Source organism: Lonchura striata, chromosome 35 (assembly GCF_050655825.1).
Source record: "Lonchura striata isolate lonStrDom1 chromosome 35, ASM5065582v1, whole genome shotgun sequence".
Lineage (NCBI taxonomy): Eukaryota > Metazoa > Chordata > Aves > Passeriformes > Estrildidae > Lonchura > Lonchura striata.
The window spans coordinates 6,029,799-6,049,636 of record NC_140737.1 but is presented as its reverse complement, the minus strand read 5'-3'; the positions used below and the strand labels follow the sequence as shown (position 1 = coordinate 6,049,636).

The 19,838-nt window shown below is 49.2% G+C and overlaps 1 protein-coding gene across 1 annotated transcript; it reads right to left on the bottom strand.

Moving 5' to 3' along the window:
* Positions 1-14,028: 14,028 nt before the first annotated feature.
* On the bottom strand, positions 14,029-15,934 carry LOC146764313 (uncharacterized). Its single transcript, XM_085565295.1, has one exon. The coding sequence runs from the start codon at positions 15,463-15,465 to the stop codon at positions 14,479-14,481; it is 987 nt and encodes a 328-aa protein (XP_085421421.1). The 5' UTR covers positions 15,466-15,934; the 3' UTR covers positions 14,029-14,478.
* Between the last annotated feature and the right edge of the window lie 3,904 nt (positions 15,935-19,838).

Below are 19,838 nucleotides of genomic sequence, written 5' to 3'. Positions count from 1 at the left end.
TAGTGGGGCTCATTAATGCTTTGAGATACTCAACTTTTTCAAGGTATCTTGGATTGTCCTTTCAAAACTGAGAGGTTTTTGTGCCGTTTTGAGTCTCTGAGAGGTTTTTGTGCAATCCTGGACTCCAGTTCTCTCCTCCAAGGAGTCCATGAGGAGCCTGTGTTGGGGATGGACCTCAGTGGGTCCCATTAATGGCTGGAGATACTTTGGGGTTTTCTTCTGACTTGGACTCCTGGAAAGGTTTGTGCAATCTCCTCTCAGGCCCTGAGGTTCCAGGGCTCAGCTCCAAAGTCACCACAGGGCTCATTAAGATCAAGCAAGTCCTGACAAACCATGGCTCTGCTTTGATATCCCTCTTGTCTGGGGCAGTTCATCAGGAAGTTTCTGTAGTGGTTTTGGTTCACCAATTTGAGATTTCTCGGCCAATGCATTAATTAGTGTAGTTGGTTCAGTGTTGGCTAATTACCAGTGCACTCACTGGAATATACTTACTCATTTCCTGCTCTGAGATAGGATTAGGAGAAAGGCATAGTGGGCTCAAACTTTAACAGTATAAGGAAAAGTTTGTTAAAAAAACTAAAAGAAAGAGTGATAAGGATCAGAACAAAACTTTCAGAACACCTCCCCTCTCCATACAACCTTTTCTTACATACTGATTATATAAAAAGACAAACCAAAAAATTTTGAATCACTTTACCACCTCTAGAATAGTCTTTCTTTACTTCACTTAGGGAGTGGAGTCTCTCTTTCTTGCTCTGGAGACTTCCCCACAAGAAAACAGTGCTCTTGCGGCTCTCAATTTCCACAAAGAGCAGCTGCCTGGAGAAATCTGCAATTTCGAAGTCCCTCACATTTTTTCACAGCTTTTACCAAGGCTGTGTTTATGGGTCGTATCAGCGTATGAGGTATTGGTTTAAAGATGAGCTGTTTAAGAGCAACAGTTCTCTTAATCTCTTTCTGAAATCATCCTCATCTGTGGGAACAGAGGTCTTCTCTCCCTGGGGCACAGGGTCTCATCACTATGCTCTCTTTCTCTGTTGAAACATCTCATGAGATCACAGCTATTGCAATATTTGCTTAATTTAGTGTGGAAAAAATGACGGGAGACAAGTCCATTCTATAATGTCAACAAGTCTCAGTTTATTTCAAGCACACATGTACAGTTATACCCGTTATAATGAAGCTCATGCATATTGCAAAATTTAGGCTCATCATTGGTGTATTAAAAACAGGTCAACCCCGCCTTTGAAGCTTTCTAAGCTTGCTTTGTTTTCCCTTACATTTATCTTTTTCCTGACCATTCTACTGTTGGGAACCAGCTTAGCCAAGGACATAAGATATTATTGCTACATCTGCTATTGCTGCACTGTGCAATTTTCAGCTACTGCTTCACTAACTGCACGTAGTCATGTCCTTTCTCACGAAGCCATTCATCCACAAAACTCTCCACATTTCCCCCGTTTTTGTTTTGGACCATTAAGTTAGTTGTCCACATCTTTTGAACCATGCGTTCTACCAGCTTCTGAAGACAGTTAAACAGGCAGGGCAAAATCAGCAAGAATAGTAAAACAACAATCAAGATTCCTACTGCATACATGATAAAAGTTCTTAGCCAAGGACCGATCCCTAAACCTTTAAGCCATTCTTCTATCCCCAGACCATCTTCTTCTTTTAATTGATGAAGGCCCTGTTGTAGTTCTTTAATATTAGCGCGTATTGATACAGAATGATCAGAGACATTCATGCAACACATTCCTTCAAATTCCTCACATCCATGTCCCTGGGCTAACAACAAAAAATCAATTGCTGCTCTGTTCTGTAGCACAGCATGATTTACACTTTGTACATCCATAGCAAGCATAGATAAAACCTCTGATGTTTTGTTAAGTTCATCTTTAGTCCAGCATCCCAATTGTTCAGCTAACACCATAGCCTTTTTGGCAGCTCCTCCTGGTAACAGGGTTGCCACTATTACTTGTTTTAAAGTACTCCAAAATTGAGGTTGTCCAACCTGATCACATTTTAAGTCATGCACATCACGCCTCTTCCTTGTCTTCCCTAGCCTGTCCCATTGCATTAGCAGCGATATATTAGGATGGAACAGCGCTAGTTTTCCTAGGTAACAGGGTCCCCCTTGTGGTTTTACCGGAATTCCATTCCAAGCTCTATCTCCACAGATCAAAATACACCCTTTGGCAACCTTAAGGGTTTGTTTATCTTGGAACCATCACAGTTAGAATATAACTGTGATGCTACCCTACCTGAGTCCAATGAAGAGTCCAGAGAAGCCCATTTGTCTCTTGGGTTATTTACACTCTGCAAATTCAATGGAACAAAGCTAAACCATCCTCCTGTTGAAACATTCCCTAAACTAGCATTAGCACTTCCAAAGAGATCTAATTCCTCTGGTGGAGATTGCAATGTTTCTTTAAGTGACAGTACCAACAAACATTGCCTATAGCCATCTCGTTGAGCTTCTGTGTAATCAATATTCTTGTCTGGCCCTTTCACCTTTGCAAAATTCTTGCAAAGCGTCTGATTTTTTATTAATCCACAAAATTCTTCTGGTCTCCAGACAGGAACACCTGTTAGGCAGGTACGAAATGGATTTGTCACTCCTCCCAAGCTAAGGCATAGCGAACTTTGATTAGTCATGTTAGCCAAGGTTACCCAAATATTTTCTCTGGGCTGATTAAATTGTATTAGTCCATGACAAAGATTAGTCAAAAGAACAAGATAGATTATCCACCTTATCGCCCTCATGATTTCTTTTGCTTGAATTTTAATTTTAATGTCTGCACATATTTAACAAGCTTATCTAATTCTATGTCTGGATTTCCTACTATTGGTTTTCCTAAATAAGATCTTATAGATACCTTCACTTGCTTTTGACACCTTGTTGATAAAAATTTTGAATTTGCTTGCTTAATTAATCTATCACAAGCGTATTCTGCTTCCCACCTATAAAAAGCTAATATCTTTTGTTCTGGTGCTTCAAATAACTGTAAAGCTATAGCAACTCCTAAGCCTGTGTCTCGTATTAAATCTCTCTGCCAAGAATCTCCTCGTTTTTGAAAGTCACAATGTTTACACCAAAAATGTCGTTTTAAAAATACTTGATCTTCCCAGTATGTTTTTCCACAACCCCCACAAACAAAAGCAATCCAACTGTTACAATTAAAATTCCCACAACTAAGACACTCAGGATTCTTTGGTCCTGGAATATGAACAGTCTGTAAAGCCTCAATAGCTGTAACAATTGCCGTAAAAGTTAACTCTGAAGGCAAAAATTGATCAATCACTGGGGAAAGTCCTCTTATCTCTTGAAGAATAGGTCCCACTGTGCGAATCAACTTCTCTTCAATTCTCCTCTGGTCCTGATCCATCAGGCGAGCTAAGAGACGACTCATCCAGAGCTGGTTTGGTCCACTTTGCTGGCACCCAGAGTGAACCTGTAGGGGTGGAAACACAAAGATATCCCCTTCCCCAATATAGTACCTTTGCTGGGTTCTGCCAAATACCTGTTTTAGGGTCCCTATACCTGACCCATACTTCTTTGCCCTTTTTGTTTATTTCTTTTTGTCCATAATGTACCATTGCAGGTGGTGCCTCTGAATCCCCAAATACACACAAATGATTAAGAACAAAGAGCACTTTCATTAATCTTTCCTGAACATCTCTAATCTCTATGTTTTTCCAGATATCTCTTCAAAGTTCCATTTGCCCTTTCTACAATTGCTTGTCCAGTGGGAGAATGTGCTATTCCTGTAATGTGCTTAATTCCCCATGATTTTAAAAATCTATTCACCCTGCCACCAATGTATGCAGGACCATTGTCTGTCTTGATCTGCTTTGGCACTCCCATTACTGCAAAACAACTACACAAATGCCTTATAACATGTAATGCTTTTTCTCCAGCTTGAGCTGTTGCCCAGATGTATTTACTATATGTATCTATAGTAACATGAACATATTTCAAGCGACCAAAACTATTTACATGAGTAACATCCATCTGCCAGAGTTCATTAGATGAAAGACCTCGTGGGTTAACTCCCCATCCCATGCCATGACCCCCATTATGATGACTACAGATGGGACAAGCTCTCACTATAGCAGTAGCATCTGCATGGGATATTCCAAACTCCCGTTGTAACCCTTTTGCATTCTGATGAAACATAGAATGTGCCTCCCTAGCAAGCATTTGCCCTGATAAAGGAGAAGTTTGAGTCACTGTGACGAGCTTATCTGCCCGGGCATTACCCTCTCCTAAGCCAATTTCCCATTTGTGACTTCTTATATGAATGATAGCATAAGGATGTTCTCGGATTTTTACTGCTTTTTGAAGTTGTATGAACAGTTCAAATAGTCTCTGATTCCGTACTTCCTTGATAGCAGCATCCTCTATTCTTTCCACAACACCAACTACATACAAGGAATCTGTAACAATGTTCAAAGGCCCCTTCAGGACTGTTAGAGCCCATACCACAGCTGCTAACTCCAAGGTCTGAAGGGTATCTGAGTCATTTGCAGTAAGGATTTCATGATTCCAGACTCCCTGCTCCTGCCATGTAATTGCTGCTGTTCCTGACCTCTTCCCTGCATCTGTGTATGCTGTTATTGCACCAGGAATCGTCTCCTTTTCTCGCTGTGGCCGAACCATCCAACTCAATTTTCCAATCCACTGTAATGGAGGATTTTTAATACTTTCAGTTATGACAGCACCTCCTATTCCTAGCAGAGCTTCCTGCAGTTCTTCACTATTGACCAAATACCATTGTAAAGAGTCCTTTTTCATAGGAATCTGTATTAATTCAGGCTCTCGCCCATCAACCTGCAAAATTCTCTCACGACCCCGTTTTATCAAAGCTGCTAACAGTTCAATTTTTTGAATTAAAGTTTTTGTTTGCTGAAGTGGAGGGGATAGCCATTCCAACACCCTTATCTCCCCCGTTTTTGTTTCTAGCTGTGTTAAAGCTCCCAGCAAATGTTTTTCACCACACCATATAGTGAGATTAAGCGGGATTCCCAGTATTCGCCGATGTACACGACCCTGAACCACACAGTCTGTAATTTGCTGAAGAGTTCTTTTCTGATGAGGATTAAGGGTCACTGGTGCTGTTGGGTCTGTGCCCTTCAATAAGGGTCTAAGAGAATCTAACAGTTCATTTGGAAGGCCCACTATAGGTTTAAGCCATTGTAAATCACCTAGTAATTTCTGAGCATCATTTAAAGTAACAATCTGTGTTTTCAGTTCTAATTTCTGAGGCGTTACCAAGCTTTGAGACAATGTCCATCCCAAGTATTTCCAAGGAGAAGTTAACTGTATTTTCTCTGGGGCCACAACAAGCTGAAAACGTCCCAGCAAATTTTGTACATGTTTAACCTGTTGACTCGTAAATGATTTAGGCTGAGCAATCAAAATATCATCCATATAGTGATAAATGATAGCTTGTGGCCACTGTTGTCTCAATGGTTGTAATGCAGAATCTACGTAAAGTTGACATAAAGTAGGGCTGTTACGCATACCCTGAGGCAAAACCTGGACCTTCTCTGTTCAGAGCTGGCAAAGTAAATGCAAAGCGCTTTGTATCCCTGTCATGCAAAGCTATTGTAAAAAAGCAATCTTTGAGGTCTATTATCAATAGAGGCCATCCTTCAGGTAGCATTGCTGGATTAGGCAGACCTGGCTGTAGCGCACCCATTGGCTCCATCTGTTTATTAACCTCCCGCAAGTCATGTAGCAAACGATATTTCCCTGACTTTTTCTTTATCACAAAGATAGGGGTATTCCAAGGACTTGTAGACAATTTCAGATGCCCTTGTTGATATTGTTCAGTGACCAAGGTATGAGCATGTTGCAGACTTTCCCTTTTTAAAGGCCATTGCTTTACCCATATAGGCTCATCACTTTTCCAAATTATTGGAATCGGGAAAGTCCAAGCAATGGCTATTATCCCAAAGGGTGCTCATTTGTCAGGACAACCCCTAACTATGTTAAAATGTCTCGCCCAACTAGGCATTGCACCGTAGGTGGTAACTGAACAACAGAAAATATTGCCTTTATGACTTTACCATATATTGAGACAGTAAGAGGTGGCGAGCGACTTGCAAGAGTTAAACCTCCAACCCCTGTTACTGCTGTAGCAGCTGGCTGTAAAGGCCAATGTGCAGGCCAACACTGTGGTGCAATAATACTTGAATCAGCACCTGTGTCCAGCAAACCTGTAAGCATGCATTTTTGTCCCTTATACTCCAACAAAACCTCTTTTCTTGGTCTGTCATTTAGATCCAAAGTTAATAGAGTCAAGCCTCCTGTAGATCCAAATCCATCTCTTCCACGGCTTTTCCGTGAGGATACAGCCTTAGTAACTTGCTCCAGAGGAACCAATTGAGCGATCCTTTGTCCTTTATTAATCCGAATAGGAGGAAATGGAGTATGAACCATAATCATAATTTCACCAGTATAGTCTGCATCAATGACACCAGGCAGCACAAATAATCCAAGCATAGAGGCCGATGATCTTCCCAATAACAAAGCTCCCATTGTCCTGCCCTCTATTATAATAGGTCCATTAACTCCAGTGGGGACCTTCTGCGGCTGTGGTGTCATTAAAGTCACTTCTACTGCGGCTGCCAAGTCCATCCCGAGGTTCTCTCTTGTGGCTGGACGCAAGGTGTCCTGTTGGACAAGCTGGAGCAGCTATTTGTGTCGGAGCGCGGCTGCTCTTGTTCGCGCTGTTTCGGGCGTTTCCCGGTCTCCTCTTACAGGCAGCAATGTTATGAGTATCCGATTTGCATTTAGGACACCATACTCCAGCGGCAGAGCATTCTCGCCGAACGTGTCCTGTCCCTCCACATCGGAAACATCTCATACGGCCGCCGTAAACACTTCCCTGGGTTGCTACTGACGCTTGGAGGGGTGCAAGAGCAGCTAACACTTGTGTCTGTGAAGCTAACATCTGTGTCTGTGAAGCTTTTGCCTGCTCTTTTAATCCCTCCCCCAGCTCTTTAATAGCCTCAACTAAAAATGCCTGCTGCCCCGTTGGTATAGTAGCCATCCTCTCTAGTGCATCTTCTATAGTCCAATTAGCTCCTAATGTGTTTAACACACTTCTTGTAGAAGCATTACAATTTTGCAAAGCACATTGCTTCAACAATGATCCACGCATAAACTCAGGCACTCCAGCTCTCTCTATTGCTGCCGCTGCCTTATCAATAAACGCTCCAAAAGTCTCATCCCTTCCTTGTTTAATTCCCATATACGCTGGCAAACCTCCCGAGTCTTTCTCCTTATCTATAGCCCTTCGAGCTAGTCGCATTGCCTCTCGACACTTCTCAGGTCCTAGCATAGCTTGTGCCTCAGTGCGAAAATATGGTCCTAAGCCCATCAATTCATCTACAGTTACTCCATGAAGAGGATCTCCAGGCTGTCTTTGTATAGCTACAGCTTCATTAACTTCTGCCTGCCAGTGTGCACCAAACAAAAGCCTCTGATGTGGCGAGAAAATAATCTTAGCAAGACTTCTACAATCTCCTGGTAGCAATATATTAGTACTCCAAACATAATCCAATATCTGCCTAGCCGGTTCACTAGTAACTCCAAATTGACTCACTGTAGCTCGCAACTGTGACAATAACTTCCAATCTAACGGTGTAATCTGAGCTGTTAACCCTCCGCCTGCCTGCTGCTGAAAAATTACAGGACAAGCCAGTTCTGCTGCTAGTTCCAAAGCCTGCCCATCTCCTTTGTCCAGCTCCTCTCTTGCCAAAGTCACCCAAACTTCCCTCTGTTCCCTGGCCAGAGCCTCCGTTAGGTCAGACTCTGCCCTAGGGGTCGGCTTACTGACAGACAAACTTTGACAAACTGTCGATTTCTGTTCTGGGGCGGCTGGAGGAGCCGTGGCCTCACAACGTGACTCTTTTTCCGTGTCCTCAGCCACAGGTCGCAATGGAGGTAACTCCACTGTAGACACAGCAGGTGGCATGGAAACACCAGGCAACCAATCCTCCCCGCTAAAACCTCTATTTTTCTCTAGTGCTGAAGTTCTCTGCTCGGCAGCTTTCTTTTCTGCCTGATGTTGTAATAACTCATTGTGAACTACCTTCCACCACTTTCCCAACTTTTTAGCTGTCTTATCATCATCTAAAACTTCCTCCCATAGTTTATCCCCGAACTTACGCCACTCAGATAACTCATGTACTGTATGAGGATTTACAAAGAACCCCTTAGAATACCCATATGTTAATAACCCTGGCAGATCTTTTTGCAGATCAATGCCTTTAATCTGCCTTCTCTGCAAGAATGCAGTAAATAAATCATATGCTGCTTGCCTCTCCATACCTATATTGTCAGCGCTGTTGCAGCCCTCCGAGGTCGTCGGCAGCACGTATCGGCCAGGCTTGCCTGTGCAGTCACCTGGGGCACGGTGCACTCTGTTTCAATTCAGCACTTTTGCCGTCCTGGCTGCATCAGGACCCGAACCCTTTTTCGTCACTCCACTGTGGCGCCTATCACGTCGATCGGGTCACCATTTTGTGGAAAAAATGACGGGAGACAAGTCCATTCTATAATGTCAACAAGTCTCAGTTTATTTCAAGCACACATGTACAGTTATACCCGTTATAATGAAGCTCATGCATATTGCAAAATTTAGGCTCATCATTGGTGTATTAAAAACAGGTCAACCCCGCCTTTGAAGCTTTCTAAGCTTGCTTTGTTTTCCCTTACATTTATCTTTTTCCTGACCATTCTACTGTTGGGAACCAGCTTAGCCAAGGACATAAGATATTATTGCTACATCTGCTATTGCTGCACTGTGCAATTTTCAGCTACTGCTTCACTAACTGCACGTAGTCATGTCCTTTCTCACGAAGCCATTCATCCACAAAACTCTCCATAATTCAGCATGGAGACCATTAATGAAACAAGTCATCTCCCCATAGTTTTCAATGCGTTATAGGGAAAAATAGAATCTGATGTATCAATGACATCCTTCTCCACAGCTTTACCAGAGGATTTCAGCCCCAAGATGAAGGCATCTCCTCATCTCTCCCATCTGGGACTCAACTTCCTCTTCCCTGCCCTCGGTGTGTTCATGCTGCTCCTCTGTGTGCCTGCCCTGTGTCCTTTTCTCTCACGGGAGGGAGGATGGCAGCACTGGCAGAGTCAATGTCTCCCGGGGCTGCAGATGGTTCCGTGAGCCCGGCCGGGCTCGGTGCTTGCGGCCGGAGCTGTTTTGCCATGGAGGTTTCTGCAGCGGCTGCGCTGGGGCTGTGTCAGGCTGGGCCGCGCTGGGGCAGGGCCAGGATCTCAGCAGCCAGGCCAGAGCCCAGCAGCAGCACGGCCGGGGCCGATGGCTTCTCCTGCCCTGCCCGCCGGCTGCGGGCGAAGCCCAAGGGCGGCAGAGCCTTGGCCGAGCCGGCCCGGCCCGGGGCTGCTCCTGGGGCCCGGCGGATCCTGGCCGGGCCCGGGCTGGCGGCAGGGCAGGGCTCGGCAGGGCCAGATGTCAGCACCCGCAGCCACGGCCCGGCCTCGGCCCCGCGGCCTCCCCTGCCCTGCCCGGCAGCAGATGGCGCCTGGCGGCTCCCTGGGAAGGGGCCCGGCCCCACGGCAGGAGCCGCCCGGCCCCACGGCCGAGACGGGGCTGGGCCGGCCTCGGCACCTCTGTGGGGCCAGAAGGGACAGAGACCCAGCCAGGCTTTCTCATCTCTAACTTGTGTCTGCACAGAGGCGTCTGCAGCTTCCTTAGTGCTTTAACAGACTGTCAGCTCTCAAAGCTAATTACTGATTGGTTTTTGTCAGACACACAGGAAACTGCTAGCAGCTTCTCTCAGGACATCACTTCTGTGATGCAAAACCACCACAGCAGCACAGAGCACAGAGCTCCTTTGTCTATATGTAGTGGTATTGTGCCCAAGGGCTCAGAACCCCTCCTTGGGAGATCTCTGGGCCCTCTCCAAGGTGTTTTCAAATGAAAACATTCAGCTCAGAGTCTAAGAAAATTACCAGGGCATAGGGCCAGCCGGACCTGTCTGTCCTGGCTGCTTTTGTCTGGGAGAAATCCTTGGATATACGGAATTTGGGAGGTCAAATTCTAATTTGGGCCATGGTCCCTAGACATGAAGGCCGGTTCTATTCCATAGGAAGGAAAGAAGAGAGCCCCAGTGAGTGTTTCACGGGCAGATCAGGGGTGACCATTAGAGGCCAGATAGAGTGGCAGGTTTTTTCTGGGAGATACCCTTAGATATAGGAAAATTCTTAGGGAGAATACCAGTTTTGGCAATGGGCATCTGAATAGACAGAGCGTTCTCCATACAAAGAAGAACACAGAGCCCCATTGCTCCAGGAGCTGATGAGAAGCAGCCCATGACATCCCAAGATCAGCCAGACCTGTCAGGTGGCCCCTGGCAGGCCAAGCCAGCCAGACCTGGTCCATGTTCCCTCAGTTCCATGGGGCCTCACAGTGTCCCAATGGTCCCTTGCTTCCAGGAGGCCCTGAGGTGTCACAATGCCCCCTTGGTGACACCAGGCCCTGAAGGGTCAGAATGGTCTCCATGGTTCCATCAGGCCCCACAGAGTCACAATGGTCTCTGGGTCCATGAAGCCCCACGATGTCACCATGGCCCCTTGGTTCCATGGGCTCCAGTGGTGCCACAATGATCCCCTTGGTTCCATGAGGTGCCCACAGTGTCACAGTGATCTCCATGGGAAGGAAAGAACCGAGCCCCAGTGTGGCAGGGGCAGCCACCAGAGGCCAAGGCCAGCCAAACTTGATGGTACTGGCAGATTTTGGCTGGGAGCAGCCCTTGGATATAGGGAATTTTAGAGGTGGAATCCCAATTTCAGACATGGACAGTTGAAGTAGGATGGTTCTTTCCATAGGAAGGAAAAGACGGAACAGCAGTGTTTGAGGAGCAGATGAAAGGCAGCCACCAGGGGCCAAGGGCAGCCAGACCTCTCTTTCCTGGTAGCTTTTGTCTGAAAGCAACCCTTGGATGTAGGGAATTTGGGAGGTGGAAGCCAAATTTCAGCCATTTCTGCATAGGTAAGGACGGTTCTTTTCCATATGGAGGAAAGCACTGTTATGTTCCGCCACAGCAAAGGGCACAACAACTGCCCCAGGACCCAGAGTCTCAGACATCAGGCAGACACCAATAACCAACAGGGTAAGGAAGGCAACAGGACAGGTGTTGGTTTAGAAAACCAAGGATTTTTCATTTTCCCACGGTCCAACACAAGAAACAAGGTGGTAGGGTCAACACTTTTATATTACAGGGTAGGGGTGGAGTTTGGATCAAGGTCCAATATTAAGAGGAGCAGGAGACTGCAAAGGGGTGGATCGAGGAGGACAATCATTGGAAAAAAATACAGTGGGGACATTGCAGCACAATTGAAACCAATAACGGTACAGAAAAAGAACATTCTGGGGCCATTCCTTATTTGATCAGATAGGGTGGAGTGTCTTTTCCCAGGCTTTCAGGGGCACACCCCACAGCGTGGAGGGGTGGAATCTTCTTTAAGTCACGCTCTCACCGGATGCTGTGTCTGGGTAGAATCCCCACCTCATTGGGCAGGGGCACTCTACACCTTTGGTGCCATTATTTCTTTCTCTGGCTGTTTTATACAATGAAATAAAACTCCAGCATCTGTGGAACCACCCTTCAATCCTTCCCAGGCTACTCCTGTTCTGTCCTCAGTCTGCACACAACTGAGCCCAGAGCCTGCAGCCTCTACCTGCTGGTTATGTGATGAAGCCTTCAAACCCCATCTTGGGAGATATTTGGGTCCTCCCCAAGATCTGTGAAAATGGAAAAATAATTATCAAAGTTATTTTGTCCCAAGTCTAGCAGTGACAGAACAAGGATCAAGATGTTTAAACTGAATGAGGGTGGATTTAAATTTGTTAGAGGGAGGAAATATTTTACAGTGATGAGAGTGGCAAGAAACAGCAACAGTTTTTCCAGAGAAGTGGATTCCCCATCCCAGGAATGCTCAAATATCAGGGAGTGTGTGCAACCTGACCCAGTGAAATCCCCTCCCCTCCCCAAGGATGGAATTCCTGTTTGTGGGTTCCCAGATGTGCTGGGTGCCCTCACAACAATTCTGGCCAGAATGTCTGCTGAGGGCAGCCAGGCTGCTGCAGGGGCAGTGACCTCACAGCCATCACCATGGCAGCCCTGTCCCCTGGGCCTGGCTCTCCCCTTTCCTCTGCCCCTGCCTTGTCTCTGCTGGAATGAAGAGTTTTGTCATTAATATCTTGTCCCCAAGGTGCTGGGCCAATGGCTTCCCAGTCAGGCTCCTGGAGCAGAAGTGGCTTTTCAGAGCCCAGCCAGAAATGAGCCCTGAGGCAGCAGCTCTGCAGCGCTGGCCACCAGGCCGGGTTGCAAGGGAGGCTTCTGGCCATGCCCTGCAAGCAGCTGCTGCTGCCAAGGTGCCTTTGGTGCCTCGGGCTGTCCCTGGCACAGCTCCCAGCATGGCACTCTGCCCTTGTGCCCGAGGCCTTCCCTGTGCTGGGGCTGGCCTGGGGCTGTTCCTGCAGCGGGACCTGCCCTGCTCCTGGCACAGGAAAGGCAGTTCCTGCTGGAGCAGGAGGCTCTGCCTGCAATGGGCTCAAACCACTCCAGCAAGGCCCTGCTGACTTCAAAATTGCTTCCTAGAGCAGAATATCCTATAATTGTTATAGATTCTGGACTGTGGAGTAAATAACTCTGGTTAAAAGCTTACTGTCTAGTCATGATCTGATTGTATTTATATAAATATATCTGGTATTCCATCATTAATCCTGTAGGAAAAATTGCATTGACAAATTGTTCAATTCTACCTGTCCAATAGTTTATACATAAACCTTTGACAAATTCTGGGGCCAGGATTGGATCCAGTCACTCCCAGTCTCCTCTCTTAAAAGGAATTTTAGAAGTCTGGAGGCTCTGCAGGGCTTTTAGAACCCATGGTGGCTGCTGGGTGTCTCCATCTCATGACTCAGCAGGAGTTTCTCCAATAAAGAAATAAAGCTTTTGCCTGAAGCTCCCACTCTGCCCATGGCAGGAGTGTGTGTGACATCCCGGCTCTTTGGCAGCCTGAGGATGCCTGGGATGTCACCGTGGAGCCCCTGTGAGTGCCTGTGACAGATCAGTGCCTCTGCAGCCCAAGGTGCCCTGGGATGTCACCATGGAATGGCTGTGACTGCCTCTGACCACACGGCTCTTTGCCATCCCCAGAAACGGTTGGGAGGGCTCCATGGAGCCCCTGTCTCTGTGTGTGACATTCCAGCTCTTGAACAGCCTGGAGACTCTTGGAAAGTCCCCATGGAACACCTCTGAGGGCCTGTGACAAATCTCATTCTAAGGAGGCAACCATCACCAGGAAACCCTGTTGCTATGGTCAGTTTCCATGGCAACCATCCCCAGCCCCTGTTGCTATGGTCAGTCCCTGGGCAGCTCCATGGAGACCCCATGCCAGGGGTGGTTGCCATGGACACCAGCTCAGGCCTGGAGCCCATTGCCATGGCAACCATTGGCACTCCCATCCCCAGGGTCATGGATCCCAGAACCACAGAATTGGCTGAGCTGGGAGGGACCCATCAGGATCCTCGAGTCCAACTGCTGGCCCTGCACAGGACACCCCAACACTGCCAGCCTGGGCCTGGCAGCGCTGTCCAAACGCTGCTGGAGCTCAGAGAGCCCTGGAGCTGGGACCCTTCCCTGGGGAGCCTGGGCAGTGCCCCAGCAGCCTCTGGGCAAAAACCTTTTCCTGAGATCCAACCTAAGCCTGCCCCAACTCAGCTGCAGCCGCTCCCTCCACTCCTGTCCCTGGGCACCAGAGTGAAGAGGTTCCTTCAGCCCCAGCCAGGGACCGGCTCCCAAGGCTGCTGCCATGGCCACCAGGGCTGGCACCAGCTGGGATGCTCAGTTTCCACAGGCCGGAGTTCAGGAATGGCATTTCTCAATTTCCTGCTCCCGCTAAAACCGCCCTGCCATTTGTTGCCCTCCCACTTACCATGGAAAGCACAAAATGCAAAGATTCCAGGCTGGAATAAGAACAATTTACTGGGAACAGCAACGAGATAAGGAACAAACAGAAACAGAAAAAATATTGACAACAGAAGGGATAAGAAAAACTAGTTACAGAGAAAACTACATCACCATCAATTGTATCTTCCTGGCCACATGTTTCCTCCTGCATGGAAAGGACACCCTTCTCCTCAGGGAAAGAGAGAGAGAGAGTCCCTTTCCTGCCCCTGGCAATGACCTGAGGTGGGAGTGAATGTAGTGACAGGGCCATGGCCAGACCCTCATGTTCTTCAATCCCACATCAGGTCATTGGCAGGGGCGGGAAAAGGGTCAGGTGTCTTCCCAGCACAGATCACAGGGAACATGGATCACCAGGGCTCTTCCCAACATGGTCCTCCAATGGGGGATGAAGCTGGAGCAGTGCACAAAGCTCTTCCTGCAGCTGGGGAACTTTCAGGGCTCCCCTTATCAGTGTCTCTGTTGGTGTTTGGTCAAGTGAGTGCTCCGGGTGAAGCTCTTCCCACACTGGGGACACAAGTATGGCCTCTCCCCAGTGTGGATGTGCCGGTGCCTGACAAGGTTGCACTTCTTCTTGAAGCCCTTGCCACAGTTGGGGCAGAGGAAACGCCTCTCCTCCGTGTGAATCCGCTCATGCAGGAGGAGATTTGAGCTACTCTGAAACCTCTTCCCACAAGTGGGGCACATGTAGGGCCTCTCCCCAGTGTGGATGCGCTGGTGCATGATGAGGGTGGAGTTGTGCTTGAAGCCCTTCCTGCAGTCGGGGCAGCGGAAGGGCCTCTCCTCTGTGTGAATTGGCTCATGTAGAAGGAGATTGGAGCTGGTCTGAAACCTCTTCCCACACTGGGGACATGCGTAGGGCCTCTCCCCAGTGTGGATGCGCTGGTGCCTTCTCAGGCCTGAGCTCCACCCAAAGCTCTTCCCACATTCCAAGCACTCATAGGGCCGTTCCCCAGTGTGGATCACCTGGTGCCAGATCAGGCCAGACCTGTCTATGAAGCCCTTCCCACACTTCCCACACTCGTACGGCCTCTCCCCGGTGTGGATGCGCCGGTGCCTGATGAGGTGGGAGTTGTGCTTGAAGCCCTTCCCGCAGTCGGGGCAGCGGAAGGGCCTCTCCTCTGTGTGAATCCGCTCATGACTGAGGAGATGGGATCTGGTCCGAAACCTCTTCCCACACTCCCCACACTCGTGGGGCCTCTCCCCAGTGTGGATCCTCTGGTGCCGGATGAGGCTGGAGCTCCACCTGAAACCCTTCCCACATTCCAAGCACTTGTGGGGCTTCTCCCTGCCATGAGGCTTCTCCACCAGCTCCGAGCTCCGCCTGGATCTCCGCCCACCTTCCTGGCTCAGGGGGGCTCTTTCCTCCCCGCAGCTCCCTGGGCTGGGTTTGCAGCTCCTCCTCCTGCAGCATCTCTGGGGCTTTTCTTCCTCCATCCAGGCACACCCTGGGTATGACAAATCCTGGTTTGGGGAAAAAACAAGAGGAGAGCACCTTGGACTGGAGGTTCCACCTTGCCCAAGTTAATCTCAGGAAGTCATTTGGAATCTTGTGTCTGTAAGAACCTCCAAAACACCAAGATTCAGCCCAAAAATATCGCAAACTTCCAAGACACAAATCAAAAACTCCCTAAACATCACAACTCAGGAAAAACCTCCTCCAGGATATAAATATTCAGCTGCCACATAAAACCAAAGCACCAACATTTAGCCCAAGCAAGCTCAGAAACACCAAGATTCACCCCGTGAAGATCGTGGATCCATCTCCACAGTCACCTGCTGCATGTGGAGGGAGCAGCGCTCCTGGGGCTGGGGGGAGGCTGCAGACACAGGGAGGGGTGGAACCTTCTGCTGCTTCCTCTTTCTGCTCCTCCTCTTGTGTCTCTGCTCTTCCTCACACTCCTCTTCCTCCTGCAATGCTTCCTTCTCCTCCACAATGCCATCTTCTCCTGCCATGTCCATCGTTTGACCATTCTGTTCCTCAAGCCTGCTTCTCCTTCCCTTCTCCTCCTGCCCCCAGGCCCAGCACCCACTGCCGGCTCCCTCTTCCCCCCACACCCACAGCATCCCAGCGCAGGGGCAGGGATGGAGCTGGGGCAGGTCGGGCTGGGGCAGCGCTGGGCTCTCGGCCGCTCCCGCCCGCACTCGGTCCCCACTGCAGCCGCTCCCGCCAGGACAGCGCGGGGGGGCCCGGCCTTGGCGCTGCCCCACTCCCACCTCCCCAAATTCCCCTCGCGGGGCCATGGGGCCGAGGGGGGGGCGCAGGTGGGTCCAGGTGGGGAACGCGGGGAGCTGCGAGTCTGCCTGGCAACTGGTGAGTCATCAGCGCCGCGGGCTCTGATTGGCTGAGCTCTGCCCGAGCCCTGGGGCTGCAGCACAGAGGGGACACCCTGCTCCAGGGGGGATGTCCCACAAACGGGGGACCCATGAAAGGAACAACAGGAAAGTGTCTTTACAAACAGATGCTCTGAAGCTGCTCGGAGATAGGGCCAGGGAGCTGTAAAAAAGGAAATTACAGGAGACACCATCAGTTTCAGAAAATGTTATCAATTGATGACACAAACTGCTGTTCAGCCAAGGTCCTTCCCTATTCATGAACTTCCAGAAGAACAACAAAGACTTAACAGAGCCATGAATATCGTTTGCTATATAACAGCAGGGAACATATCAAGGTGGGTATGTAGTAGGTGGATTGGGAAGTCTGTACCTGTCAAGTGCTTCAGCCAGTGGGGAGAGCAGAGGGAGATGTGGCCAAGAAAGTTCAGATGAAAAAGAGACTGTGTCCTCCAACAATTGGAGATATCCCATGGGGAATGTCCCATGGCCTCTCCCATTTTTAGGAATGAAATTCCATTTACAAGACTCTTCTGTCTGCTCTGTGGACAGAATCCTCTGCTGATGTCAATTTTCCCGCACACCCTGGGGCTCATCCCGAATTCCTTCCACCATCTGGGGCGGCCGGCAGGGAGTGCAGCTGAAGGTGCCTCACCCACTTTGGGTGATCGGCTCCCTTGGCTGGCAGCGGCACCGGGGATTGATTGGGGACCCGGGAGTGACCAGGAGACAGACGAGTGACACATCAGGGGGGTCTGTGAAGAGTCAGCAGGGAGAGAGCACTGAAAATCTCATCAGTGAGTGCCCGGGATCTTCGGGGAGTGAACATAGCAGGGCACCCATGGAGGGGAGAAAAGGGAAAGCCAGGGAGGGGGTCTGGCCAAAGGGATGATGATCCCAAAATGTCTCTGAAGGGTCCCTTGGGAGAATGTTGAGGTAGTTTGCACATTCCCCCAGAGGTAATTAAGGACATGGACACCCAGGGAGGCAACAAGGAAAGTGGAGAAGGCATTTAGACAACAGGGGATGGATGGTGTTCGTGTCCTGGGAAGGAATCAGGTGAAGGGGAGTGTGCAAAAATATGGTTCAGGCAAGAAGCAGCAGGAGGAATCTGTGTGGTAAGAAAAAGGATGAGGGAAAAAAGGAGGAAGAGAAAAATACTCTGGATTGGGATGTTTTTCCACAGAGTCTTAACCTCACAATTTGCCAGCTAATATTTTGAATTCCCAGTTGCCCAAGACAGGAAAAGCAGGAGGTCAGGATGCCAGGGGTTTCTCTGCGGTGGCAGCGGCAGCACCGGGCGCAGAGGTGCGGCACCGGGAGCACGGGCTGGGGCCTGTGGGGAGCTGCGGGGCCGGGCCGGGGCTGTGGGGCAGCCGGGGCTCAGCGCCGGGCGCTGCCTGACCCCACCAGCCCCGGGCAGGGCCGGCAGTGGCCCCCGGCCCCCAGGAGGCTGCGGGACGCCCCGGCCGCTGCCCGGCCCCGGGGAGCTGCCGGCCCTGCCCGCCGGGGGGGCCGCCTTTGGACACTGCGGCAGGACAGGCACCGGCTCTGCCACACGGGCTGGGCAGGGACCCTGAGCACAGGGGGAAAACAAAGGAACACCTGGGAAATGCAGAGTGCACATGGAAGGATCAGGATTTGCTGTTCAGGATTTGCTTTGGGTCCCTGCAGAAAGGAAAGGTTTTGCAGAAAGCTCAGCAGCTCTCAGAGGATGAGCACCCACAGGCAGTGACCGGGGCTGCAGGAGTGGCACAAGAAGGCCCTGCAGCACTTGGGCACAAGGGCACAGCAGCTGAAGGCAAGAAGGGATGAGCAAAAGGCCAAGCTGAAGGCAAAGGCCATGGCAGAGTTCCTACAAGCCCCTGGGAAGGAGTCAGGGCTCCAGCTGCAGCCCACAAGGACACTGCAAGCACAGACAGCAGCACCCTCAGCAGGAGCAAGTCCACCCCTGCATGGACATGGATTGTCAGGGCTCTCTGAGCTCCCATCCCACCGGGGACCCACCACACTGGAGCCCTGCAGAACATTCAGGCTGCATCTACATCGAGAGGAGGCCTCTCCTGATGGACACAGGGGCCTCTCCATCCACTCTGAATCTTACACCTAAGGGGGGAAAATTGTAAAGGTATGTTTAATTATTAAGGGAATAAATGGGAAAGTTGAGCTGGTGTCATTTGTTCAACCACTATTCGGAGGTGAAGAGAAGAGGTTTGAAATAAACTAATTTCTTTTTCTTCCTACTCTGATTGTTATTAACTAGGAAGGAATTTGATGGTGGTATTGTAATATTGTAAAAGGTGATACAGAGGCTATTGCTGCTGTACCTTTGTGTCAAATGTCTGGGAAGGCCTGTGCTGAAGGGAACCCAGAGGTGTGGGCAGCCACAGGGAAAGAGGGAAAATTTGATGTGGAGCCTCTCCAAATTACTTGGAAGCAACCAGGACAAGTGGTGTCTAAAAGCAACACCCTGTTCCAGGGGAGGGAAGGAAGGGCTCACAGCCTGGTATGGAGTCCCTGCTAAAGGCAGGGCTCTTGGAGCCAGGGATGTCTCCCTACAGCACTCCTATCCTGCCAGTCAGGGAATCGGATGGCTCCAATAAGGAGGACAAGAACAAGTGGTAGACAAAGCCCCTCTGAAATGGCTGAATTTTCTGGCTAAAAGTTGTATTTTGAGTATTTGAAAAAAAATTACAAATGGTGAAGAGAAAGGTTAAATATATGGGACATAATTTGACTGAAGGATTGGCCCAGAGAGAGTCTAGGCAATTTCAGATGTAAAGAAGTAAACTAAAATAAGGAAAAGACCAAAACGAGCTGCAACAATTCTGAGAATTAAAACACAAATACACAACCTGGATTGAGGATTCTATGTTCCAGCCAGAACATTGTAGGACTTTTTAACCCCAGACAGCTTTCATGCTGTGGTATGGACAGGAGAATGTGAGCAAAACTTGAGAAAATGAACAACCAAAAATATTGATGCCTCAGCTCTGGCTCTTCCAGACTCAGAAAAGAAATTGGAATTGCAGGTGAATGTTCAACAGGGCCATGCCAAAGGAATCCTTGGGCCAAAGTGTTTCACCCAGTGGCCAAAGTGGCCTCATTGTCTGCAGAATTGTGCAGCCACAGCTTCAATGGGAACCAAGGCCCAAAACCTGATGACAACAGGATCTCCAACTGTTCCAGTCTGCCATCAAGTTCAAGCTTTGATAACCAAAAGAGCCTTGCAATGGATGAGCAGTGCTCGGTTATTACAGTGTGAAACTTGTGCAGTGGCACAGGAGGATTCAGAACTGAGGACAGGGGAAGGGTTTAACCCAGCCTCCTGTTTGAACAGCCCACAGAGGGGCTGGGAAGAAACCCAGCACTGCATTCAAGTGACACAGCTCCAGACCCAGCCTGGGGGAGGTTCAGGAGACATTGCCTGGCCTGAGGCAGAAAATGTCTTTGTGGATGGCTCTTCAAGGGCAGCA

Bases quoted from the DNA above. Each gene is read 5' to 3' on its own strand.
- LOC146764313 (XM_085565295.1), bottom strand. From the start codon at position 15,465: ATGGAGGAAGAAAAGCCCCAGAGATGCTGCAGGAGGAGGAGCTGCAAA.